This window comes from Arachis hypogaea, chromosome 20, assembly GCF_003086295.3.
Source record: "Arachis hypogaea cultivar Tifrunner chromosome 20, arahy.Tifrunner.gnm2.J5K5, whole genome shotgun sequence".
NCBI lineage: Eukaryota > Viridiplantae > Streptophyta > Magnoliopsida > Fabales > Fabaceae > Arachis > Arachis hypogaea.
This window is the reverse complement of record NC_092055.1, coordinates 27,973,149-28,000,935: the sequence shown is the minus strand read 5'-3', so window position 1 is coordinate 28,000,935 and position 27,787 is coordinate 27,973,149. Positions and strand designations below refer to the sequence as shown.

Here is a 27,787-nt window from a genome sequence, read left to right as displayed (position 1 = left end):
AAATTTTAGGAGAATAATAATATGTATACGAGTTTCACATTCTCGGATTTCTCGATTCTAATTTCTCAGTTCCCATGAACAACACCCACCGTAGCAAAGTTGCGTGCGATGAATATTTCTGGTATGGTTCCCACCATTTTCCCCCTTTTTACTTAAATATTTTTCTTCTAATTTGGTTAAAAAGTTTTTAACTGTTCCCTCTAATTAATTTGGTGAAGCACAAAATTACACCGCTATAGAATTGGAGAAATCTTTTTTCAGGTAACATCTAACTATTTTTTTTTCTGATCCTCTTTCGATTCCTGTGAGTATCATGTTTATTTATATTTTGTAAATACAATTTCTCCAAGGATTATACTCAATTTTGTTTCTTATTCTTCTTCTTGTCATTTTTGTAATTTTTGTTCCTGAGATGAAATAGATTTTCCTTCATTTATTGACTATTAGGTTGTTGAGTGTTTGCTCCTATTAGTGGATAGGTTGTTGGGAAGAACTTGTTGTTTCTTGTGCTTTTGCTGCGTGTGTCTGAGGCCTTGTTGTACATAATTTATGCTGAATTTTCAGCTATAATCTTTCAATATTTCTATCACCATCAAGCTTTTGGTTAATCGTTCCTTAAATCTTTCCTTTCAACATGTGGTTCTTTGGTGATTCTACATTAATAAAAAGAAGGATATGATATGTTACAATATCTTCTCTGTAAATCCAGAGAAATTAGTAAATGATTAGCCAATAAATTAATTATTATTCTAACAAATTAGAAAATAGAATTTTATAGTTTAATACGATAGAAAAAACTGAAATAGGAATTTTGAGCTAGGTTTAAAGAATTTGGCCCAAAAATGGACCAAACAGGCCAAACCGAGTGAACCGGACCCATAATGGGCCCAAGAATCACTGTATACAAACCCAATTTAAGTCATTCAGCTACCCAACCCCTTGCTTCATTGTGAAACACGCTGAAATTGGAGGTGGAGCACCAAACCCTCTCTTTACTATTCACTAAAAAGATTGAATTCAAAAATAAAAGCTAATTAACTAAAAAAATTTGAAAATTGAATGATGATTTTCAAAAAAGAAGAGAGAGAAAGAAACAAGAAGTTTTCAAAAATAGAAGAGAAAAGAATTAGTTAGGAAGTTTTGAAAAAAGAAGAAAGAGAAAACAAGTAACTAATTAAGAAAGATTTGAAATTAAGATAAGATAGAAGATCAAAAAAGATTTTATTTTAAAATTTTGAAATTTAAAAATTGGAAAGAAGAAGTCAACAAGATAAGATAAGAATTGAAAAGATTTGAAATAGATTTAATTTTGAATTTTGAAATTGAAACAAGATAAGATAAAGATTTGAAAAAGATTTGATTTTTTAAAAAGATTTGATTTTAAAATTTGAATTTGAAATAAGATAAGATAAAATTTTTTGAAATATTTTTTTTAAAGATAAAAAGATAAGATAGAGATTTGAAAAAGATATGATTTTTGACAAGATTTAAAATTAAGATAAGATAAGATAATAATTTGAAATTAAAATTTGAAAACTTTTTTGGAATTTTCGAAAATTCAATTAAAGATAAAAGATATTTTTTATTTTTTATTTTTGAATTAATGAAGAAAGAGAAAAACAACCAAAAGACACTAAACTTAAAATTTTTAGATCAAAAGACACTTGATTTTTGAAAATTAAGAAAACAAATACCAAAAGACACCAAACTTAAAACTTTTTAGATCAAAACAAGAAAAAAAAAACAAAAACAACTTGAATACTAAGAAAGAACACTAAGAACAATTCGAAAATTTTAAAGGAAAGATAAACACACAAGGGACACCAAACTTAAGAATTGACACAAGACTCAAACAAAAGATACTATTTTTGAAAATTTTTTGAAAGAAAAGCAAGAAAATTCGAAACTTTAACAAGAAAAAGAACAAAAGACTCAAACAAAGATAAAGATCAATAAAGAAAAGCAAAGATTTTTGAAAATTTTTTTATTTTTTTGAAAAAAAAAAGAAACGAAAGACTAAAACAAAATAGTAAAAAGTATCTAATCTAGGCGACAAGGTAATCCGGTTGTTTGTCAAATCCGAACAATCCCCGACAACGGCGCCAAAAGCTTGGTGCATGAAACTGGCTCCGCAGAATTCGCACAGATAGACCGGCAAGTATACTGGGTCGTCCAAGTAATACCTCAGATGAGTGAGGGTCGATCCCACAGAGATTGTTGGTTTGAGCAAGCAGTGGACATCTTGCAGATCTTAGTTAGGCAAATAGAAAATATAGTTTGTCACGAAAAACATATAAAACAGATAAATAGAACGTTATTAGATAGATGAGAATTCAATGGTGATAGAATGGTTGAGGCTTCAGAGATGTTTTGTCTTTCCGGATTAACTTTTCTTACTATCTTCTTCAATAACCTTCTGATTCCTTCAATGGCAGCCGTAAGTGATTAACTCATGTCCTCTCATCAAGTTAACCTCCTCTACTGCAGTAATCCACCACGTTGAGATGACTCATGTCCTCTCATCAAGCCAGCTCTAGGTTTCTCACTGTAACAAAAGATGAAGCTCTAAGAAATCTACTCCCCTTCAGATCCTACTCAAGGTACCACAGATAAGGCAGATCTTCCGAATCAGAAAGTGCTGCTTCTCTGACTCTACCCTTAACACCACAGAGACCTCACACACCCATAGTCAAGGGGATTTCATGTCACATATCCAAAGTTGCTCATATGCTCTATTGGAATCCGCAATACAATCTCTAGCTTTAGTTCAACGCTATCCGGGTCAGGAATTGCACGGAACCCATGTAGAGCAAGAGTGATTGTCACGGGTCACCCTCAATTCATGAGATGAAGAACGAGATTGCATAAGAGAATAGAATCAGACATATTGAATTAGAACAGTAATATTATTGATCCATGAAACTTAGCAAAGCTCCTAACCTTAACCTTAGGAGGTTAGTGACTCATACTGTACAAAAAATAATAATGAAAGGTTCGAATGGGCAAAGATCTCTAACAAGGGTGATCTTTATTCTATATATACTAGTCTAGTAACTAAGGATTACAGAAAATAAGATAAACTAGTCTTGTAGTGCGAAAATCCACTTCTGGAGCCCACTTGGTGAGTGTTTGGGCTGAGCTTGAGTGTCTCCCATGAGCTAGTACCCCTTAGGGGCGTTGAACGCCACCCCTGGGCTCCCTTTTGGGTGTTGGACACCAGCTGCTCTCCTGTGGGCACTGGACGCCAGGAATAGGGCTGGTAGCTGGCGTTGAACGCCAGTTTTAGGCCTTCATTTCTAAAACAAAGTATGGACTATTATATATTTCTGGAAAGTACTGGATGTTAGCTTTTCATAGCCATTGAGAGCGCACCATTTGGACTTCTGTATCTCCAGAAAAGCTCATTCGAGTGCACGGAGGTCAGATCTTGACAACATCTGCAGTCCTTTCTTTGTCTCTAAATCAGACTTTTGCTCAAACTCCTCAATTTCAGCCAGAAAATACCTGAAATCACCAGAAAACACACAAATTCAAAGTAGAATCCAAAAATGTGAATTTTGTACTAAAATCTATGAAAACTTAATAAAACTTAAACAAAACATAACAAAAACTATATGAAAATAATGCCAAAAAGTGTATAAAATGTCTGCTAATCAATAAGGAAGAATAGAAAAAAGACAAGGTACATATATGTATATAGACATGAATATAATAGCCATTAGCCACAACCTGCAAAGTTTAGGCCGACTAGGATACAGTAATAAAATCAAGGAGGGAATCCTCAACCTTCAAGGAGGGAATCCTCAACCTCCTATTTTAGAGAAAGACTGTGATGTAATGATAGGGAATCCTCAACCTAACTCATTCACATCACAGCCAAGAATCGTATCGAAGAGAATTCTCAACCTTCTCTATTCAATTCTCCCATGTAGCAAGAGAGGGAATCTTCAACCCCGCTTGCCCACCGTAACAGGAGAGGGAATCCTCAACCCAATCTTGTTCATCATAGCAAGAGACAGAATCCTCTATTTTAGCTTGTCTTTCACGACATTCAAATTAATAATCATAGAGTTAAATCCAAGGGAATCCTCAACCTTCAATCCAACCCTCTGGTGCAACAAGTGAGGGAATCCTCAACCTTAAACTCGTCCAACCCAACAAGAGAGGGAATCCTCGACCTCAACTTGTTTATCACAGCAAGCGAGAGAATCCTCAATCTCAGCTTGCCTATACGTGAGCGAGATAACACCACCATCCTCACAACACAAATCTTATTGCCTCCTTAATCATAATCATAACACGAGAGAGGGAATCATCTACCTCAACTCGCCTATTCATTCCGGGATATAGTACCCGTCAAACTTCACCATCATCCTCATTATCAATCTTGTGATCATCATTATTCTCATTATCCATCTTATATCAATTCATATTCAACCTTAATTAAGTTTAGTCATCATTATCCATTCACTCTCATCATCAATTATCTCATTCATAATCAACATATATCACTTAACATCTTGTTCGTTTCTCTCAATTTTACTAACTCAATTCATTTGGCTTTATTCCTAACTCATCCATCCTCAACTCCACCTGCTTTAGACTTAGATCAAAGTTTATAAAGGTTTAGAAGGCCAAAAGAATGGTTGAAAGCCATAAACACATTTTTTCAAATTATGGGACGTGTGCGTACGCATACATGTAGTGTGCATACCCACAGGTTAAAAATTTGGAAATCCGCATATGTGATGCGAGCGGAAATTGGCGAGTTAAGAATGATTATAAATTATGTGTTGCCAGTATAGTTCTCAACCAACCAGAAATCCGCTTATCAATTTAAAAAGGGGTGTCACAGAAATTAAAATTAAAATACTGGGAGTATGAATCCCAGGTCGTCTCCCAACGAGTTGCAGGAAAGTGTGCTATTTTATTAATCAGAAGGTTTTCAAAAAGGTTTGCATTGAATGACAGAAAATTAAATTGGAGAATGTATATAAATATAAATAAAAGCCTTGACTGGGAGTTGATTAGATGGAAGCCCTATTCTTGTTGCAGTACTCTCAAGATTAATTGACAATTGAGATTTATTGTGTTTAGTTGTCCCTTACTAAGTAAGGGAAAGTCAAACAAGTTGGAATGTTGTTCTATCCACAGGTTCCAATCCACTCTTGGGAGGATTGGTGTTAGTGACTAGAGAGCAATCCAACAATAAACCCAATTACAATCTTTCTCTTGAGCATTCCAACTCAAGTAGTCCTTTCATCGACTCCCCATCAAGTTAGGGGACTACTCGCTCATTGTAAATGTAAAATTCATAACGTAAGAAAGGAAATTAAAGAAAGACATGACAAATAATGCTCAAAAGATTAATTTAAAATAAAATTGATTCTTGTATTAATAAATGCTAAAATAATCCAATAGTAAAATTAAGTAAATTAAGGAACATGGAAGAGTAAAAGACAAGTGAAGAGAACGAACTAGAATGTCGAAGTCTTGATGAGGCAATAACTCTTCTCAATATCCCAATGCAAAGATAACGAAAAGTAACTAATCCTAAAAACTATGAATGTGTAGAGAGAAAACCTAGAGGAGGAGTAGAACTATATCTAAAAACTAAAACTATACGAAATGAATGTTCTCCCTGGTTTCTGCATGTTCTCTGGCTCTAGTCTGCTTTTCTGGGCCAAAAACTGGGTCAAAATGGGGCCCGAAATTGCCCCCAGCGATTTTGAAGATTATGCAGATCGCGCATGTCACACGATCGCGTCGCTCATGCAGACGCGTCATTCGGCGTTCTGCTTTGCCACGCGGTCGCGTCATCCATGCGGCCGCGTCACTGCGATTTGCTCTTCTCCGCGCGGTCGCGTCGTCCATGCGGCCGCGTCGCTTCTCGCTGGTCATTTCCTCAATTTCTTGTGTTCCTTCGATTTTTGCAAGCTTCCTTCCCAATCTCCAACTCATTCATGCCCTATAAAGCCTGAAATACTTAACACACAGATCACGGCATCGAATGGAATAAAGGGGAAATAAAATACATAATTAAAAGTCTCTAGGAAGCAAGTTTTCAATCATGCAATAACTTTAGGAAGGAAATATAAATGCATGCTTATTTAATGAATAAGTGGGCAAAGATCATGATAAAACCACACAATTAAACACAATATAAACCATAAAATAGTGGTTTATCAACCTCCCCACACTTAAACATTAGCATGTCCTCATGCTTAGTTGAAGGAGATAAAATAAATGAGTAAGAACATGTAAAACCTATGCAATGCAATGCAACCTATATATATGAATGCAGCTGTATGATTTTTGTCCACTTGATCAAAAGTAAGTAAGCTCTTTAAAACAATTATAAATCAAATTCCACTAACTCAATTCTTATACAGTAAGAACAGATAAAAGTGCAAGAAAATAGCTCATGAAAGCAGGGAACATAGAAATTCAAGCATGGAACCCTCACTGATGAAGTATGTACACTCTAGTCTCTCTAGTATATAGGGTAATCACTCTATCCTTCTCTAATCATGCTCTCTAATTTTTGTTCTTCTCCTAACCAATCAACAACATTTAATATACCAATGCAAACATCATGAGGTCTTTTCAAGGTTGTAATGGGGCCAAGGTAAGGGTAAGGATACATATATGGCTAAGTAAGCTTATAAATTAAATCTTTAATTAACCCAAGCTTTAACATAACCTATATATATTCTATATAACTTCTAAAATTCATACCTAGCTACCCAGAAATTCCCTTTTACATTCCATACTCATCATGGGCTGTTATGGGTGCTTGTGGTGTTGAAATAGGAATATCTTCAACTGGTTCAGTAGGCTGGCTAATAGTGGCTACTGAAAGTCTAAGGTACTTCCCGTTGGGGACATACTAATCATCTCGTGGAAGCATGGCTTTGGTGTACCCAGCTCTGTAGGAGACTCCGGTTGCTGAGACAAGATCTGAGACCAGGGCTGAAAAAGGTAGGTTGCCAGCGATTTGTACGTGTCCCATGGCATTCCGAATATGTCTTGGTAGATTCAGAGGTTGGTCTGTAAGGATGCACCATAGTAAAACGGCCATGTCCGCAGTGAAGGAGGACTCATAAGTGCTCGGGAAGACGTAATGGGACATGATCTGTGCCCATACGCGAGCCTCCAAGGTAAGTGCTGAAGCCGATATTCCCTTAGGGCGGGTACGATGGTATCCGTAGATCCATCTGCTGCCAGGTAATGCGATGACTCTGAGAACAGCGTCCCAGTCAAATTGGTACATCTGGCGCTTGAGTGCGGCTTCTTGAAAGGCATCCAATCCTTCTAGAATAGTGGGAAGACTTAGAGCTTTTTGAATGGCTTCTTCTGTAATGGGGACTTGCTTTTGACGAACATAGACAGACTGCAGAGTGGGCAGGTGGAAATTGGAGTAGAACTTGACTACCCAAGAAAGATTGACTTGCCTTGGCTGTCTCTGTAGGAAACCACATTGTCTTCGGGCAATTTGCGGCTCAACGAAGGTAGCAATATTGGGCGGGAGGAGAAGAAGGTATTCGTTGTTGTAATTCCTTTCTGCCAGGATGGAGAACATCTGCTCACAGTAGCGATTGGAAAATCGCGCAGTGTCCTTTGCTTGGAAAGCTTTCTCTTTTTCATCAACCTTTATAATCCTCTTAAATCTCTTTGTTGAGGGCTTTATTGCAGTTGAAGAGGGTTCTGCCACTAATGCTCTTTTTGTACCTCTTCTTGCTGGTTGTTTAGGAGTAGCTTTCTCCTTTCCTTTCTTGGTGGCCATCCTGAAAAAGGGAAGAGAAAATAAAATAAATTGAAAGGAATAGAGCAAGGAAGAAGGTGGTGTAAGTGATAAGCAATGCACAATAAAGAAGAGTGACGTTAACACATGGTCCGGATGACATGGAAAAAGTCATCAATGGAAACATAGCAAGGGCATATAGGGACAAGTAAATGCAAGGGGTTTATTGGCATGCAAGCAAAGGCATGAGTAGTGTAGATCAAGCATTCAATGTCTAATTTAAATATGTTATCACTCGTAACTAACTATCACATTTGTATTGACAATTAAATACAATTAATAAAGTAGTAAAGGGATTTTGTGAAAAGTAAGCATTGAATATTAGAGTAGAAAAATGTAGAGAAGTTCATAATGCCATATGGACTTTTTCACAAACACATAGCATGCATGTAGAATAAGCTCTTGAAAATAATAATTTGAACATGCAAGTAATCCCTTAAAAAGTAATATATAATTGTCAAACAAATTTACAATAATCCACAAGCATATAATTATAAATAATGACTCAATTAAATTTATAACACCAAGTAAAAAGGAAAAGGAAAGAAAAAGAAAATAAGAACAATGAAGGTAAAAAAGAAAAGAAAAGAAGATGACATATAAAAATAAGAAGAATAATAGAAAAGTGAGGAGGGAAGAAGAAAAGAAAAACCTTGTTAATGGGGGTGAGAGAAAGTAAAAAGTGAGAAAGAAGGAAGAAGGTAGGGAGGAAGAAAGGTAGAAGAAATAAGGAGGAAAAGAAGAAAATAAGATTTGGGGAGAAAAAGATAAGATAGTTGGCAGAATTAGGGAGGCTGTGCGACGCAAGCGACACGATCGCGTGGGGCACGCGGTCGCGCGACTTGTGCTTAAAGTGAATGACGTGGTCGCGTCGGTCACGCGATCACGTGACCCATTTTATGCCATTGGCGCGAGGGTAGCCTCGCACTCGCACAACTCTCTATTCAAAAACCATTAAATGCCAAATTTTGGGTGACGCGATCGCGTGAGGCATGCGATCGCGTGAGTGGGCAATTATTGGGATGTGACGCGGTCACATGGGGCACGCGGTCGCGTGAGTGGACTGTGCGTCCAGCGCGAGTCCAGCATCACTCTAGCACAACTTTCAGTTGTGCACCATTATTACGTCGAAATCCTTGGTCACGTGGCCGCGTGGGGCACGCGGTCGTGTGGGAGGCCACTGATCCCATGTGACGCGGTCGCGTCAGCGACGCGATCGCGTGGGCCGAATTGTGCCATTGGCACACCTCCAGCCACGCTCTCGCGTGGCTCTCTGTTCAATTTTAATTGTCTCTCCCAACACCTGCGACGCGGACGCGTCAATGATGCGTTCGCGTCGCGTAACATTTTTTTTTAAATAAAAATAAGAGTATGTAAATGCAGATGCACGAAATGTACTAATGAAGAGAAAAGTTATTGAATAAGAAAACTAAAAAATAAAGAAAAGAACGATCATACCATGGTGGGTTGTCTCCCACCTAGCACTTTGCTTTAACGTCCGTAAGTTGGACGCTCCACTAGCTCAGTCTTCGACTATGTGGGGATCTTCCAAGCGGAAGATCTCGAGCTCCTTGTCTTTCTTCCGCTTCTCGCCATGGTACAGCTTTAAACGATGTCCATTAACTTTGATAAGTTCAGAGCTTGAAGGATGGCTAAGGTGATAAACTCCGTATGGTTCAGCCTTCTCTACTCTGTATGGACCTTCCCATCTATATCTCAACTTGCCTGGCATGAGTCTCAGTCGAGACTTGTAAAGGAGGACTAAGTCCCCAGGTTGGAACTCTTTCCTCTTGATGTGCTGATCATGTACAACCTTCATCTTCTCCTTGTATAGTCTTGAGTTCTCATAAGCTTCTAGGCGAAGGCTTTCCAGTTCTTGCAGTTGCAATTTCCTTTCAGCTCCGGCTCCCCCAATTCCCACGTTGCATTCCTTTACTGCCCAAAAGGCTTTGTGCTCTACTTCAACAGGGAGATGACAAGCTTTTCCATAAACTAAGCGGAAAGGACTCATCCCAATGGGTGTTTTGTATGCTGTTCTGTATGCCCAGAGTGCATCTTGTAGCCTGGTGCTCCAATCTCTTCTATGAGGTTTGACTATCTTCTGCAAAATACACTTAATCTCTCTATTTGATACCTCGACTTGCCCATTAGTCTGAGGATGGTAAGCTGTTGCAACTTTATGGATTATCCCATGTTTCTTCATCAATCTTGTTAGTCTCCTGTTACAAAAATGGGTGCCTTGATCGCTCATGATTGCTCATGGTGATCCAAAGCGACAAATAATATGGTTTCTCACAAAGGAAACAACAGTGTTAGCATCATCAGTGCGGGTAGGAATTGCTTCCACCCATTTGGAAACGTAATCCACAGCTAACAATATATAAAAATAACCATTGGAATTTGGAAATGGACCCATGAAGTTAATACCCCAAATATCAAAAATTTCACAGAAAAGCATAATCTGTTGAGGCATCTCATCCCTCCTGGATATATTACCAAATTTCTGGCATGGGAAACAGGATTTACAAAATTCAGCAGCGTCCCTAAAAAGAGTAGGCCACCAGAATCCACAGTTTAAGATTTTTCTAGCGGTTCTTTGAGGGCCAAAATGTCCTCCACTCTCAGATGAGTGATAGGCCTCTAAGATGGACTAGAATTCTGATTGAGGTACATACCGTCTAATTACCTGGTCAGCGCCACATCTCCATAAATATGGGTCATTCCATATATAATATTTAGATTCGCTTTTTAGTTTGTCTCTTTGATGCTTAGAAAAGTATGGAGGAAAGGTGCGGCTAACTAGACAATTAGCTACAGGTGCATACCAAGGGACTATCTCAGATACTGCTTGCAGGTTATCAAATGGGAAATTATCAGCTATAGGAGTGGAGTCATCTGTAATGTGCTCAAGGTGACTCAAGTGGTCTGCCACTAAATTTTGGTTACCACTCCTGTTCTTAATTTCTAAATCAAACTCATGTAATAGCAGTATCCAATGTATAAGCCTTGGTTTGGACTCCTTTTTAGATAATAGATACTTTAGAGCTGCGTGGTCTGAATACACTACTACCTTCGTACCAAGTAAATAGGCTCGGAATTTATCCAGAGCAAAAACAATAGCAAGAAGCTCTTTCTCAGTAGTAGTATAATTAGACTGAGCGGCATCTAAAGTTTTAGACGCATAAGCAATAACAAAGGGGTCCTTACCTTCACGCTGAGCCAGTGCTGCTCCTACTGCATGGTTGGAAGCATCACACATAATTTCAAATGGTTGGCTCCAGTCTGGTCCTCTTACAATTGGGGCTTGAGTCAGTGCGGTCTTCAGCTTATCAAACGCTTGTTTGCAATTGTCACTTAACTCGAACTCAATGTCTTTCTGCAGTAATCTTGACAAGGGAAGTGCTACCTTACTAAAGTCCTTAATGAATCTCCTGTAAAAATCTGCATGGCTAAGGAAAGAACGGACCTCCCTCACAGAAGAGGGGTAAGGTAAAGTAGAAATAACATCCACCTTTGCTAGATCTACAGAAATGCCAGTATTAGACACAACATGTCCTAGTACAATCCCTTGTTTAACCATAAAGTGACATTTTACAAAATTTAATACAAGGTTTGTACTGACACATCTATCTAATACTCTAGATAATCCATCTAAGCAAAGGCTAAAGGAATCGCCGTATACACTAAAATCATCCATAAAAACCTCCATACAATCCTCAATAAGATCAGAGAAAAGACTCATCATGCACCTTTGGAAAGTAGCTGGTGCATTGCACAAGCCAAAGGGCATTCTCTTGTAAGCATAAGTCCCAAAAGGACATGTAAAAGTGGTCTTTTCTTGATCCTCAGGGGCTATATGAATCTAGAAATAACCTGTGTAACCATCTAAAAAACAATAATGCGATTTACCTGACAGGCGATCCAGCATTTGATCAATGAATGGAAGAGGATAGTGATCCTTACGGGTTGCTTGGTTGAGGCGTCTGTAGTCAATGCAGACCCTCCAGGCATTCTGAACTTTGGTTGTCAGGAGCTCTCCATGCTCATTCTTCACTGCAGTGACTCCAGACTTCTTTGGCACCACTTGTACTGGACTTACCCATTCACTGTCTGAGATGGGATAGATGATATCTGCCTCTAGTAGTCTGGTCACTTCTTTTTTGACAACCTCTAGGATAGTGGGGTTCAGTCTTCTCTAGGGTTGACGGACAGGTCTTGCTCCCTCTTCTAAAAATATTCTATGCTCACATACTTGAGGGTTGATGCTTACGATGTCTGCCAAACTCCACCCAATTGCCTTCTTGTGCCTCCTCAGCACACCAAGTAGCTGTTCTTCCTGTTGAGAAGTGAGTTCCCTTGCAATGATAACTGGAAACTTCTGCCCGTCTTCAAAGTAAGCATATTTGAGGTGTGGATGAAGGGGTTTTAATTCTAACTTCTGATCATGTTCTGGCTCTGGGTTGTCTGGAGCTGGTAACAATGGCAAAGCACTGTCATTGTCCTCTGAGAATGTCCCCACACTTGGACCTTGTCCTGTGTGCTTCTCTTCAAACTCCTCCTGGTGAACTTTAGCTATGGTTTCATCTATAATGTCACATTGGAGGATGGAATGATCCTCTAGAGGATGCTTCATAACTCCATTCAAATTGAAGATCACTACTCGGCCATCTATTTCAAAAGAGTATGTTCCTGAAAAAGTATCTAATTTGAACTTTGAGGTCTTCAGGAATGGTCTTCCGAATAGGATTGATGATGGCTTATCTGAGGCATTCTGAGGCATCTCCAGGATATAAAAATCAATGGGAAATGTGAGCCCTTTAATGCCCACTAATACATCTTCAGCAACTCCAGCCACTGTGATAATGCTTTTATCTGCTAACACAAAACGAGCTGCCGACCTTTTTAAGGGATGGAGCCTCAAAATATCATATATAGACAAAGGCATTATACTTACACATGCTCCTAAATCACACATGCAATTAGAAAATACTACACTACCTATAGTACAATTAACCATACAAGGACCTGGGTCACTACACTTCTCAGGTAAACCTCCCATTAAAGCAGATATGGAACTTCCTAAGGGAATAGTTTCTAATTCATTAATTTTGTCTTTATGTATACATAAATCTTTTAAAAACTTTGCATATTTAGGTACCTGTTGAATAACATCAAAAAGGGGAACAGTTACCTCAACCTTTTTGAATATCTCTACCATTTTGGAATCAGGTTCCAGCTGCTTCCTGGGCTTCCTTGCAAGTTGTGGAAATGGAATGGGAGTGGTATCTTCTACAGTGTCTGTGCCTTTTGGTGCTTCCTCTTGTGGTTGCACTTCTTCTTCTTCAGCTATGTCCTGTGTGTCCTCTTCTTCTTCAACATCTTCTATTTCTACTACCTCTTCAGTTGAGGCGTGCTCTGGTGGGTTTGGCTCCTCCTGATTCCTCTCCTGTAGTGTGGTTCTGGACCTCAGGGTGATGGCATTAATACCACCCTTGGGATTGGGTAATGGTTGAGAGGGAATTCCACTGGAGCTCAAAGGTTGGTTATTGGAGTTGTTCATTGATCCAATCTGTGAGACAAGAGCTTGCAAAGTAGCGTTCAGACCATTTAGAGTGGCATTAATGTTATTTTCCTTGGTCTGCTGTCTCCGATCAATAGATTGTAGTAAGTCATCATTGGCAGATGAAGAAGGATAGGTAATTTGAGAGGTCTGCTGTTGGGTATTCTGTGGTCCTTGGGATTGCCTCAGGTGAGGTGCTCTGTAAGGCTGATTCTGATTCTGCTGCCTGTTGTTGTTATTATTCCACCTCTGATATCCTTGATTATCTCTGCCTCCTCTGTTGTTGTTGTCCCTCCAATTCTGGTTAGAATTGTCCTGCCATCTATGGTTGTAATTGCCACCTTGATTGTACCCTTGGTTGGAGCGGTCATAGAAGTTATGAGTGGCTGCCACGGTGTTGTCTTCCTGCTGGAGCTGCGGACATTCATCAGTATAATGACTGTAATCAGCACAGATTTCGCAAACTCTCTGTGGAACTAACTGTTGGTTTTGCTGTGCTGGAGAAGGTTGAGCTTGTTGAACTTGTTGTTGATTCAATTGCATTTGCTTCAGCAAGTTGGTCATTTCACAGATACTCTGAGTTAGAGCAGTAGTCTCTCTGCTAGAAGATACTTTTGCAAGGACTTTTGAACGGCCTTGTTTCTGCCTGTGATTCCTGGTAGATTTGGCTAAGTCACTAATCAATTGCCATGCCTCATCAGTGGTCTTGTACTTTTTTATAGACACATTGCTAGCACTTTCCAATGTGGTCTTATCTTGGGGCCTCATGCCCTGTGTGACATAACCGAGTAACACTATCTTGTCAATCATATGGTGGGGGCATGCTTCCAGAAGATTATTGAAGCGCTCCCAATATTCATAAAGCGTCTCGGATTCATCCTGAACAATCATGGAAATATCTTTTCTCAGTTTATCAGTAACTTCAGCTGGAAAGAACTTTTCCAAAAATTCTCTTCTGAGTGTATCCCAGTTGGATACAGTTGTTGCTGGTTGAGTGTAGTACCACTCTCTTGCCTTTTCCTCAAGAGAAAACGGGAAAGCTTTCAACAAAATTGAAGTTTCATCTGCACCATCACGCCTGACAGTAAAACAGGCTGCCTGAAAATCTCTCAGGTGCTTGATAGGCTCTTGAGCAGGTAAGCCATGAAACTTGGGCATCAAATTGAGCAGTGCGGTCTTTATTTCAAAATCTGTAGCCACCGCTGGATGATGCGCTTGGAACGGTTGCATTGAAAAATCAGGGGCTCCACCCTCCTGGATAGTAACTCTTCTGGCTGCCGCCATGTTACCTGTACGTAAATCAACCGAATCAGTAGAACGGGAGCTGGTTTCTTCCTCAAATGGCGTTTCAAATCCGCCCTCAGAGAGGGCTAACCGACGCCAAGCTTACGTTATTCGTGAAATAGTTCTTTCAATCTCAGGATCGAATACTGGCAAGCTTGGATCAGGAAGTGAACGCGTCATCTAACGAAAGAAACAAGCAGCTCATAGTAGCAAAATAAAATAAAATGCAAATAAATAAATTCCAATTAATAACTTTAGCACTCTATTGCAACTCCCCGGCAACGGCGCCAAAAATTGATGCGAGCAGAAATTGGCGAGTTAAGAATGATTATAAATTATGCGTTGCCAGTATAGTTCTCAACCAACCAGAAATCCGCTTATCAATTTAAAAAGGGGTGTCACAGAAATTAAAATTAAAATACTGGGAGTATGAATTCTAGGTCGTCCCCCAACGAGTTGCAGAAAAGTGTGCTATTTTATTAATCAGAAGGTTTTTAAAAAGGTTTGAGTTGAATGACAGAAAATTAAATTGGAGAATGTATATAAATATAAATAAAAGCCTTGACTGGGAGTTGATTAGATGGAAGCCCTATTCTTGTTGTAGTACTCTCAAGATTAATTGACAATTGAGATTTATTGTGTTTAGTTGTCCCTTACTAAGTAAGGGAAAGTCAAACAAGTTGGAATGCTGTTCTATCCACAGGTTCCAATCCACTCTTGAGAGGATTGGTGTTAGTGACTAGAGAGCAATCCAACAATAAATCCAATTACAATCTTTCTCTTGAGCATTCCAACTCAAGGATTCCTTTCATCGACTCCCCATCAAGTTAGGAGACTACTCGCTCATTGCAAATGTAAAATTCATAACGTAAGAAAGGGAATTAAAGAAAGACATGACAAATAATGCTCAAAAGATTAATTTAAAATAAAAGTGATTCTTGTATTAATAAATGCTAAAATAATCCAATAGTAAAATTAAGTAAATTAAGGAACATGGAAGAGTAAAAGACAAGTGAAGAGAACGAACTAGAATGTCGAAGTCTTGATGAGGCAATAACTCTTCTCAATATCCCAATGCAAAGATAACGAAAAATAACTAATCCTAAAAACTATGAATGTGTAGAGAAAAAACCTAGAGGAGGAGTAGAACTAGATCTAAAAACTAAAACTATGCGGAATGAATGTTCTCCCTGGTTTCTGCATGTTCTCTGGCTCTAGTCTGCTTTTCTGCGCCGAAAACTATGTCAAATGGGGCCCGAAATCGCCCCCAGCGATTCTGCAGATTATGCAGATCGCGCATGTCATGCGATCGCGTCGCTCATGCGGACGCGTCATTCGGCGTTCTGCTTTGCCACGCGGTCGCGTCATCCATGCGACCGCGTCACTCGTGTTATACCATGCCGCGCGGTCGCGTCATCCATGCGGCCGCGTCACTGCGATTTGCTCTTCTCCGCGCAGTCGCGTCGTCCATGCGGCCGCGTCGCTTCTCGCTGGTCATCTCCTCAATTTCTTGTGTTCCTTCCTTTTTTGCAAGCTTCCTTCCCAATCTCCAACTCATTCATGCCCTATAAAGTCTGAAACACTTAACACACAGATCACGACATCAAATGGAATAAAGGGGAAATAAAATACATAATTAAAAGTCTCTAGGAAGCAAGTTTTCAATCATGCAATTACTTTAGGAAGGAAATATAAATGCATGCTTATTTAATGAATAAGTGGGCAAAGATCATGATAAAACCACACAATTAAACACAATATAAACCATAAAATAGTGGTTTATCAATATGCATGCAAAGGTCCGCGTACGCATAAGGTGAAAATTTAGTAAGTCGCATACGCATGCCTGGTGTCGCGTACGCATGACCAATTTTGGACCATTACGCGTACGCATGTCAAAGGCCGCGTACGCATCCATATCAGAAAACAGAAAATCTGATATGTTACAAAAATCAGTATTTCAGTCTAATATTCAAAACCTCATAACTTTTTTCACAAAATTCCTTTTTCAACTATTCTGGAACCGTTGGAAAGATCGATAAATGAATTTTCATAAAGATCCATTTTTGAAGTTTTTGAACTCCGAGGACCGAGTTACGACCCACCAAAGTTAGCTAAAAATCTGTTTTTACCAAAAACACACATTTGCCAATCCTTCCAATTGTTCACAAGGAAAATTTATTTTTCTCAACAATTTTTACCACAAACCAACCCATTTTACATTTTTACACTCAACCAAATCCAAACCTTCTCCAATTACACAACTCAACTCAAATTCTACCAATTTCATATCTCAATCTACAATTTCTAATTTCCTAGCAATCATGCCTACTTTTCCATCATTCATTATCAATTTTCATTCAATTACATACATCATCAAACAATCCAATCATCACTTACCGTCATTACCTTTTTTCCGCCCTCCGGCCCAAATTCACAATTTAATACATATTTTACAAACCAATAATCATTATCTAATTTATCAAAAATTTCAACACCCAAACATGCAAATTCACACAATTCTCAATCCAATCATTAATTTTCACAACATATCAACTATACATATCAATACCAACCAATTCCACAATCCAAACCTAATCCTAGAGGCATCTAGCCTAGGAATCCTCATCACACCACCCGGTACTTAAATGAAACCTAAACAGTACCTCTTGTAGTCACAAGAATTTGGCCCTTCCTTGCAAATTTTCCACCAAGCACTAGCTCCAAGCTTCACCAAGAGTTCCACAACCCAATTCAAGTTCTCAAAGTGTGCCAAATTCACCCGACAACACTTAACCAATGAAAATAGTTGATAAAACTCATCAATATCTCATACTAGAGCACCCCACAATACCTAGATAGAATCAAAGAGGATGAAAAGAGCGACGCGTGACCGCAAGCAACTTGTCAATCGGAACTCCGAAGAAAAAATTATGGTGATTTGAAATTTAGGAAGCTAGGTTTTCTTTCTCTCTTTTCTCAATCCAACCCTCTCTCTCATTTTTAGGGTTAAATGAGCTTCAATGCTCATAAATAATGCTTATATACCTTGGGCATGAGTCCCACTTGGGCCCGGTTCACGTATATAACTCGTTGGCCCAATTTTGGGCCAAAACATTTAAAAGTAGTATTCTAAACTGTGCTTTAGATATTTTTATTTTCTAAATCATAAATTCTAACTTTCTAATCTTTCTAACTATGTTTTCCGACTCAGAAAAATTCACCGAGCCCAAATATCATATTTAGATTGTCAAATTCTAATTGCTAATTTTTCTAACAATTTTCGCCCATTTTCAATTAATTACTTAATTAATTACCACTACAAGAAAAAACAATATTTATAACAAAACAAATTGTTACAAAAAATCGAAATTTTGAAACAAAAGGATTTTGTAACAAAAAAAGGACCGTTGCAGTATGTCCCGTTACAAAAAATTTTTGTTACAAAAAATGGAACTATTACAATTCAAAGTTATATTTTGTAACAAATTTTTCTGATACAAAAAACCCGAAGTCGTACAAAAGTGGTAACAAATTTTGATCTTCAAGGTATTTTTTGTGACAATCTATTTTTTCCTATCATAAAATTTTGTTACAAAATGTAACTTGATTTTATAACGTTTTTTTTCTTTAGTTACAAAAGTAAAATAATTATTTTGTATCAATTTTTTTTAATACAAATTGTATGCATAATTTACTAAATTATTTTTTAAATTAATTAATATATTAACTATTTTAATAAGCAAGTCTACATTTATATAATATGCAAAAATATAAATCATTCAAACATGCCTCATTTAGCTAAAATTATTTTAAAACAAAATAATCTTAGTGAGTACATTGATTAGTTCTACAAGTTATATGTCTTGCATAAGTTCAATCAAAAGTTAAAAGTTCTAACATAGATCAGTGACTTTATGAATCAAAATATTCTTGAGCCCTCAAGGTAGCATGTGGTCATCATTTCAGCACTTCTGTAAATAAGAAAAACCAAAACAAAAAATTAAAAACAAGATATAATACTAATAATTATAATTTTTTCCATTAAGTTTTATCCAAAATGTTTAGAAAAATTTTGGCAAAACCTCCCCTAAAACTTGGATATTTCCACCATCTACGGTTCCAACAAAAACAACCAATTCACAACTTATTTCTTAGCCAATACACAACCAAATTTATCAAACCAAATAATAGGACATTTGTCATTTTTTAACCATGACAGAAGTAAAATGTCATAAATAGATCCATATACAAATTAAACTATACTAATAATATAGGAATCATATAGAAAAATGTATTAAAACCATAAGCAATTTTAGGAGTACCTTTAGGGTCTAGTTTCTTTCATTGTCAAAGCGCACTATGAAAGAGTTCACAACGGCTTGTTGAGCTTCCAATTGAACTTTCATTTGAGCTAATTCTTCCTCTTGCCGTGTTCGTTGCTCTTCAAGTTTTTTTTTTAGCACATCTATTTGCTTTGTTAGATCCTCATGGTCTTGCATTGCCTCTTAAAGTTGTGCTTGAATCCTTAACTTAGATTTTGAAACCTCCACTTTTCTGTTTTCTCACATCTCACAAGTAAAAAAACTTCATTTGGAGTGAAAGGATTTTTTGAATCATAGGATTCATTAATCATACAGCTAATATCATCCTGTACAATCCAATTTATGATTTAAAAATGAAGATAAAATTTAACTTCCATGCAACAGTAAAAGAAAAAGGTTAGTAATGTTACATCAATTACGCAAAATATTCAATTATAATAAAATTATTTAAGAATCTTAATTGATTTATAATGAAATTATCTCCGAATCTATTTAATTATTTCTAATAAAATAATTTTTAAAATTATAAAGTTTAAACATAATAAGATAAAATCACAATTTATTTATATTTAGATTTTTAAAAATGCAGGATGTTACAAAATAAAATTATTTTGAAAAAAATATATACACAATTTTTTTACTCTTAAAGTGTTTAACATTTTAAAAAAAAAAATTGTTATAAAATATTTTTATATTTTGTGACAAATAATTAACTTGTTACAAATAATATTGAATTTTGTAACAAATTAATTTTTTGTTACAAAACAATTGGAGTTTTTGAGACAAAAAATAAAATTTGTTACAAAATATTTTAAATTTTTGCAACTTGTTTTTTTTTGTTACAAAATATTACAATATTTTATAACAAAATACCATCTCGTTACAAAAACTAACATAATTTGTAACGAAATAAAATAGGTTGTTACAAAATATTATCATGTTTTGCAACAACTTGTAATGTTGTTACAAAACATTATTCTTTTGTAACAATCACATATTATTATTACAAAATACTATTTTTTTGTAACAATTTTAAATTTGATACAAATTTTTTGTCACAAATGTTCCATTTTTTGTAGTGTATAGTTTGACCGGATTTTATATCCTACCCACCTTATTTAAAATTTTGTCCTCAAAATTTGGTCCACAAAAGAAAACAAAAATCTTGGTTAAACCTCCATTAGAGGTTCTCTCAACTTCAACTCTTCAACTAACCCCGTACCATTTAACGTCGATTTAAATACTCAATCATCTTCCTCATTCTCTTGCACAACTCATAAACTTAACCAAATTTCAAGTCTACGCCGTGCTCCCTCGTCTTACTCGTAACTCCTTCTAGATCTTTCTTAATATCAAATCAAATATAACGTTCACCTTTTCGTTTATAAAACCTATCATAACTCTTAATCAAAATCATGACTTAAAATCTTACATAATTTCTTCCAAAAACCAACAATTAATCATCCCAATCACACATTCACACATCATTTACAAGACTTCCAATCTCAACCAACATATCACAAATGTCAATTTTACCAATATCACCAAAGGATATAACTTACCCAATTATGGCCTCTGTCCCAAAATTTATTCAACATGCAAACCAACATTCAATTTCACACATTTATACTAAATCATTAACATTAACAACATCAATTCAACAATATCCTAAAGTCAATTAGCTTAGAATTTCACATAGCATTACATAATGATTACTTAAAACCGAAACCCGTACCTTAATTGACGGCGGTTCCAACCTCTTGAATCTCCTTTCCCGACCAAGTCAAGCCTCAATCACCTCCAACCAAGCCAAGCAACCAAGCAACTATACTCAATCTAATTTCATTCAAAATTTCATATTTTTCATACTAGATTCTCATACAAATTAGAAGAAAAGAGGGAAATAGTTCCTATATCTTACTCTAAATGATCATAGGTCAAAATCCCGCTAGAAATTGAGCTTGAGTTTCTCTTAATGCATTAAAATCACCAATTTTAACACTCACATATCCAAAACACAAAAATTGAGAGAAATAGAGAAATAGGGTAGAGTTTCCGTGATTACTCACAGCAAAAGTGGTATAGAAACGTAGAGAGAGTTAAGAGCGATGCATAGCCGCAAACAGGTCGTCAATCGAAACTCCGGTTTGTGAAAAAAGTATATTTGAAGGTGGAATAGCTTCTCTTCTATCTCTTCTCAAGTCTGGAGCGCTCTCTCTCTCTCTTGAAACAAATGAATAAAATTGGATGAAGTCACTTGCTTTTATGGCCACTAAGTGGAGGTATTTTTGTCCTTTCACCCATTAGTCCTACCTAGGACCAAAACTTTAAAAATAAATGTTCTAATTTGTATTCTAAATATTTTTCTGTTTATTTTTACATTTTTATACCGGACAATCCTAAGCATGTACAGTTAATTACAACGCCGGTACATATTTTTTCATAATTAATTATATTTTCACGCTTTAAATAATTTTCTGAGCTAAATTTTCATTGATAAATTTTCAAATTATAAAATTTTAATTTTAAATTTAGATAATGTGGTTTAAACCCTTTTTAACTTAATTTTATTTAAGTAATTATCTGGTTAAAATTTTTTGAGGACTATCCACTTTAAAAAAAATTTTGTCCACATAATTTAATCACTTGTAAAAAGATGAAAATAATCCTTCCTCTCACCCAAATCTGATGATATCCCAACCTCAAACCAACCTTTGAAAAAACTTCAAATTTTTGCAATTAATCCATCGAATAATCGATTTTCGGCTAGGGATACCTATTCTTCGCTATCACCGTCCCCATTTAGTTGTTGTGAGGAACATTGGGGCGTCAGTCTACTCCTCGTTAATTATTTTTCTTTTTCTTTATTTTTGCCCTTTGGCCTCTGCAACTTCTCTTCTTCGTTTAACCTTTCTTCCTATTTTGGTGGATCAATATATTGTCCTTGCCTTAGCTTGATCGATGAACTGAGTTTGATGGGATTTAGTGTAATATTCTAGGCCTTAAATTTGATTATTCTATAAGATTTTTAATTATTACAGCTGCGAGTTTAATTATTTTTTTATTTAATTCTATTTTATTATAAATGTGAATCATCTAATTTGATAATATTATTTACAAAATTTGATTATAAACACAAATAATATTTAGTTATGAATATAAATCATTTGCATTTTTTGATATTATAAAAAAATTCTACAACCTATTGAAAATAAAAAATATTTTATAAACATAAAATTAATCACAATATATTTATAATGTTGTTTCATATATTTTTTGAACAAATTAATTATTTATTATAATAATAAAATCTGTTATAATAAAATAATGAAATACTTTTATAACAGTATAATTAAATTTTGTAACTTTTATAAATACCAACAACGAACATATTCCTATATATACAGTAATAAATTGATACTTAATTCTTTACGGTAATATAAATACTTGCTTTAGAATAACTCAACGATCATACGCGGAATTTTTTATTTTTAATATTGGAGTGGTAGTGGTGTTTTTTTTAAATGTGGATTGTTGAGGTGTTATACTTAAATGTGGGATCGTTTAACTAGAGAAGCAAAAATCGGACCGACCGATTTGTGAGAAGTACACAAATCGGTGCCAGAAATTTGAGAGGTACACAAATTGGTGCCAGGAATTTGTGTTAAAAAAAATAAAAAAATTTTAAGTACAGAAATCGGTGCCAGAAATTTGTGTACTTCCACAATTTTAAAAAACACCAAAAATTATCATGTTAAAATATATCACCACTTTTACTTCCATAACAAAAAAAATTAGCCTCGTACGCGTAGTATATAAAAATAAATTAGTGATTCTTATAAAATATATATTAAAAATATATAATAATTAATTTTTAATATACACGTACTATTTTTTATAACTCAATTTACACTATTTCATCATGTGTTCCAAAGAAAACCTCAGCAAGGTTCCCATCTACCCAACGTTCCTAGACAATTTAAAATTGCCAAGTATCCTGTAAACAGTTGCCCCCAAGAAAATTTTGATGGATTTGCAAATTTTGAAGAAGCATGGTTCAATTGAGCCTTCAATATCTATATTGTATTTATCAAAGAATATTAAGTAGTTGAGAATTAGGTTAGTAGTAATTAATAGCAATAAATTCATTTTTGATAGTAGTTGGTTATCTACGGACACGGACCCAGTAACAATAACAAGGGGCACTTCCCCACTGTATTTTCAATTTTTGTTGTTTAAGTAATAGTTACATATATAATGTGTTTCTATTTTAAATTTTAAATGATTCTATTATAAATAAATTATATCTAATTGATCAAAATTTTAAATTTATTTTTTTATATTTTTATTATTTTGACTATTATTTAACTTAATCAAATTTAATTCTTGTATCGTCACTCTTTTATTTTCTTAAATCCTCTTTTTAATTTTATATTTTTAACTTTTTTTTATTTCTTAATTAGTAGTCATTTTCTCTTCATCAAAAGATAAATTTCAAAATTTTTATGATTTTTTATATAGTTTTCCAGTCTCCATGATTCTATGTATCTTTCAATTTCATTGTTTCTCTTTTTGATATTTTTAATTGTAAATTTTAATTCAAATAATTATAGTTTAGATATTATCTAATTTTTTATTCTCTTCAGAATTTTATATATTTTATTTTATTCTCAATTTATTCATCTTTATTACTTATGTTGCATTTAAAATTTTAAAATAAATTGATTAGTTTACTAATTTAAAATATATATTTTTTTAAAAAATAATAATAAAAAATATTTTAATTACAATATATAATTAAATAGATGCACGCATAAAATATTTCATCTAACATTATATCAAAATTAAACTAAAAATATATATAATAAATTTAATTATTTTAAAAAAAAGAAAAAAATTATAAATTAAATTTCTATTATTTTTTATAAATATACTTTTCATATACAAATTTAATCATTTTAGTATTTATATATAATTCTAATTTCAAAATATAAATACTAGTATATTATTAAGTGCCAATATGCCAATTGATTTCGCCTTTTATTATTAATTGTGTATAAAAAAATTAGTTAGGATAACAAGTTATGTATAATTTAATTAAAATATTTTAAGTTCAAGTTTTAGAAATAAAAAAATATTCTTTTATAAATTATATATAATGTATAGTATTTTAAAAATGAAAGTGTTCACTAACTCTTTTTAATTTTTATATCTTCATATAATTAATAATGTTCGACAAAATTTATTTTAGTATATATATTTTTGGTTTTATTCTTAAAATTTTTTGAATTTGTCACTAGTTATAAAAAATTAGTAGTACTTTTTCAGAAAATAAAAAATAGTTCAGTTGGCTCAAATACTTTATTATGACTTAAAATATCAAAGTTCAATCTTCATCTCTTTCTTTTATTGTACAATAGTTTTTAGTTTTAAACATTCAAACCTTGTTGGATTTGGACTGAATTGAGTGTATGTGTATTTTGCAGCTCTCTATTCAATAAGTAACACTCCTTCTATCTTTGAGTTCAAATATAAAAAATTAGGTATTTTTTATTTATGTAATTTAATATTATTATATATTTTACTTTTTATTTAATTTAATTTTTATATGATAAAAAATATTAGAATATTCAATAAGTATTGATATTATTGTATTTGTATAAATTGATAAAAAAAATTCAAGAAATATTATAAATTTTAATATTTATCCTTCTAATTTCTTTTTTACATATTTTACAGGATATATATTCAAATTTTTATATAAAATAATCATGAAAAATCAAAGAATTGATGCATTTTTAAAGGGAAGGCTAATATTCAAGAAGGAGAACATATAATTTTTACAATATCAACCCCTGTAGATAGTTCTTCTACTTTAATGAATCACGGAAAAAGTGAGATATAACCTTCAAATGTTTAAAGAGTTGCATCTGATGAGTTTGACATTAATTCTTTAGAACGAGATACTGAGAAACGGCTTTAAATTTGGCAATGTCACCCAAATAAGAAATATGAGGTTAGACGAACTTATCTTAAATGGGTCCATATAAAAAACATCTTGACAATTATCTTCTATCTGACCCTCCCAAAATTTTATTTCAACTTCCGCCACTGACACACACATACGTTTTTCTCACTGTCGGACACTCTTCGCCTCCCCACCGCGACCCACTCCTCTTCTATTATCGACATCTGGCTCGTCGGATTCGCCACCGTCGACAAAAACCGCTAAACCATTATGTGATGAAAGCAGACGATGACACATATGTGAGACTCAACAGTTTGGTGGAATCGTTGAAACCGTTGCCAAGGGAGGATTTCTACTTTGGATTCATCAGTGGAGATCCATCTTTCATAAAGTTCAGCAACTCACCTTGGAATTCGATCCCCTCCTCAAGGCTTCTTCTAATTTCTAAAAATTACTGCTGATTCCACCAATGGATGCCTTCTCTTGGCAAATGGACCTCGACATTGCAAGAAGCGGCTGCAAAATTTTTCACTGATAGTCTAGAACAAGGGGTTAGTTAATTATGCCAATTTTTAGTTTTAAATTTTTAGGTGTTTGTGATAATTTTCAAGTTAAAAATTGAAGTACATATGTTCTTACTTTTAAAGGTGAACTTGGTGAGAGTACTATGATCATGTGAAGTTCGAATTGCCAATGATTTTCATAGTAGTCGCACGGTAGTAGCATCATCACGATGTTGCTCTTTGGTTTTGGGATATTAGGTGCCGTTTTGATGATTAAAGAGGCTGCAAATTATATAATTACAGAAATAAAAAAAATTATTTAATATGAAAAAAAACATCATAATACTTAACAAAAAAAATATCCAATTATATTTTAATAAAAATAATTAAATATCTATAAAATTTTAAAAAAAATATATAAAATTCTCAAAAAAATAGAGACATTCACATTTGCAATACAAAAAAATTCGAAAAATATATAAAAGAACATTCATTTAGTATGAAAAAGAAACATTCTGATACTTAACAAAAGAAACATCTATATATATTAACTCGTAGAGATTTTGGATTCATCCAAAAATATTTAGCTGATTTTTTGTTAATACCTTTTGGTTCCCTAGCATTGTTCAAAAATAAAAGATTAATACTATACATTTAAATATTTTTTATAAATTAAGTTTAATTAAATTAAATAATAAAACTTAAAATAATATTAATTATAACAAATTTTTATTATATTAAATTAATTTAGTTAAATTTAGTTAATAAAAAGATTCGAATATATAACATTATTCAAAATAAAAAATTAAATGAAAGCATGATTCACGTGTTCAATTTCTCCCCTATATTAAAATATAATTGAATTTAAAAAAGGTATATTCCAGCTAACATGTTCTCTTTTTCCATGAAGAATGGAGAATGCTTATTAGGTGAATCCATTGATTATATAAGTGAAGCCTTGGTCCGCTTAAACCCTCATCACATTCATCACTCTATCTTAGCACTCCAACAACAATGGCAACTATCACACCGTTGTGCTCCTCCGTCTTCAAGCAACATGCTTTCTTCCGTCTGATGACCCCTACGCCACCTCGGGAAACAAACCCTGCATTCACCTACAGCCCTAAGATTCATCAATCTCTCTCTCTAAGCACTGCACCAAACAACAAAAAACACATAACGTTAACAGCGGCAGCTACCCCGCCGACAAAGGAGATATTTCACGAGTTCGACTTCTTTGTTGTCTACACAGACGGAACCGTGGAGGTCCTCCGTCCTACACCAGCATTCGTTCCTCCCTTCGAACTCCACATCAAGGATGCTGAAATCACCACCACCAACCCCCGCCTCACCGCTCGCCTCTTCCTCCCAAAAAACCACGACAACAAAAAACTCCCTGTCGTCCTCTACTTCCATGGGAGTGGCTTCTGCTCCAGGTCCGCCCTCGGTCCAGAATATACCAACCATCTCGCCGACATCGCCAATCAATCCAACGTCCTTGCTGTCTCCGTAGAGTACTCCAAGTTCCCGGCCCGACCACCACCTGCGTGCTACAAGGAGGCCCTGGCCTCCCTCGATTGGATCGCGTTGCATGCAAGCGGGAACGGGCCGGAGCCTTGGCTAAACCACCACGCCGACCTGCAGCGTGTTTTCGTCGCCGGAAACAGTGCCGGCGGTAACATCACCCATTACGTGGTCAGCCAAGTGGGAAAAACAGGACCACCGAAGGGTATAAATGTGGAGGGTGCGATTATGGTGCACCCTTTCTTTGGTGGATTAGGGGAAGATAGGCAGTGGCTGTATATGTGCGAGGATAATGAGGGGCCGGAGGATCCAAGGCTGAAACCGGCGGCGGAAGAATTAAATACATTTGGGTGTAGGAGGGCTTTGGTGTGTGTAGCGGAGACTGATCCGTTGAGACCTGCTGGAGAGAACTTCTTTAGGGATCTGAAGAATAGTAGTTGGGGTGGGCGTGTTGAGCTGGAACTGAATAAGGGTATTGGACATTCCGATCAAGTTTATAAGCCATATGACGAAAACGCTCGTCTCGTCGTGCCAAGGATTGCTACTTTCATTAATCAACAATAAATCTGTTATCTGTTCTGATCTGATCTTGACGTCAGAAATAATGAGCTTCTGTTGTTTTAGATATTGATGTTTATAATAAGTGAGTGTAGGACTCACTCAAAATGCATATGTTAAAGACTCACAATCGCCGTACATGCATGCATGCATGCATGCTTCCTTATTAGTATTGTTTACTAAAATAGTGAAATGTATCCATATGTCCGAAAATTTATAAGCTATTTTCATATTACAAGACAAGTTTTATTTTTGTGAAAA

At 35.1% G+C, this 27,787-nt stretch overlaps 1 protein-coding gene and 1 long non-coding RNA gene across 2 annotated transcripts; one reads left to right on the top strand and one right to left on the bottom strand.

Annotated features, from left to right (window-relative positions):
• The first annotated feature begins 217 nt into the window (after positions 1–217).
• On the top strand, positions 218–27,787 carry LOC112784641 (probable carboxylesterase 1). Its single transcript, XM_025827928.2, has 2 exons — positions 218–261; positions 26,355–27,787. The coding sequence occupies exon 2, from the start codon at positions 26,459–26,461 to the stop codon at positions 27,530–27,532; it is 1,074 nt and encodes a 357-aa protein (XP_025683713.1). The 5' UTR covers positions 218–261; positions 26,355–26,458; the 3' UTR covers positions 27,533–27,787.
• On the bottom strand, positions 18,354–21,211 carry LOC112782228 (uncharacterized). Its single transcript, XR_003192921.2, has 4 exons — positions 21,043–21,211; positions 20,709–20,809; positions 18,974–19,205; positions 18,354–18,622 (listed from the first exon to the last, which is right to left on the bottom strand). It is a non-coding gene; the product is annotated as an uncharacterized lncRNA (long non-coding RNA).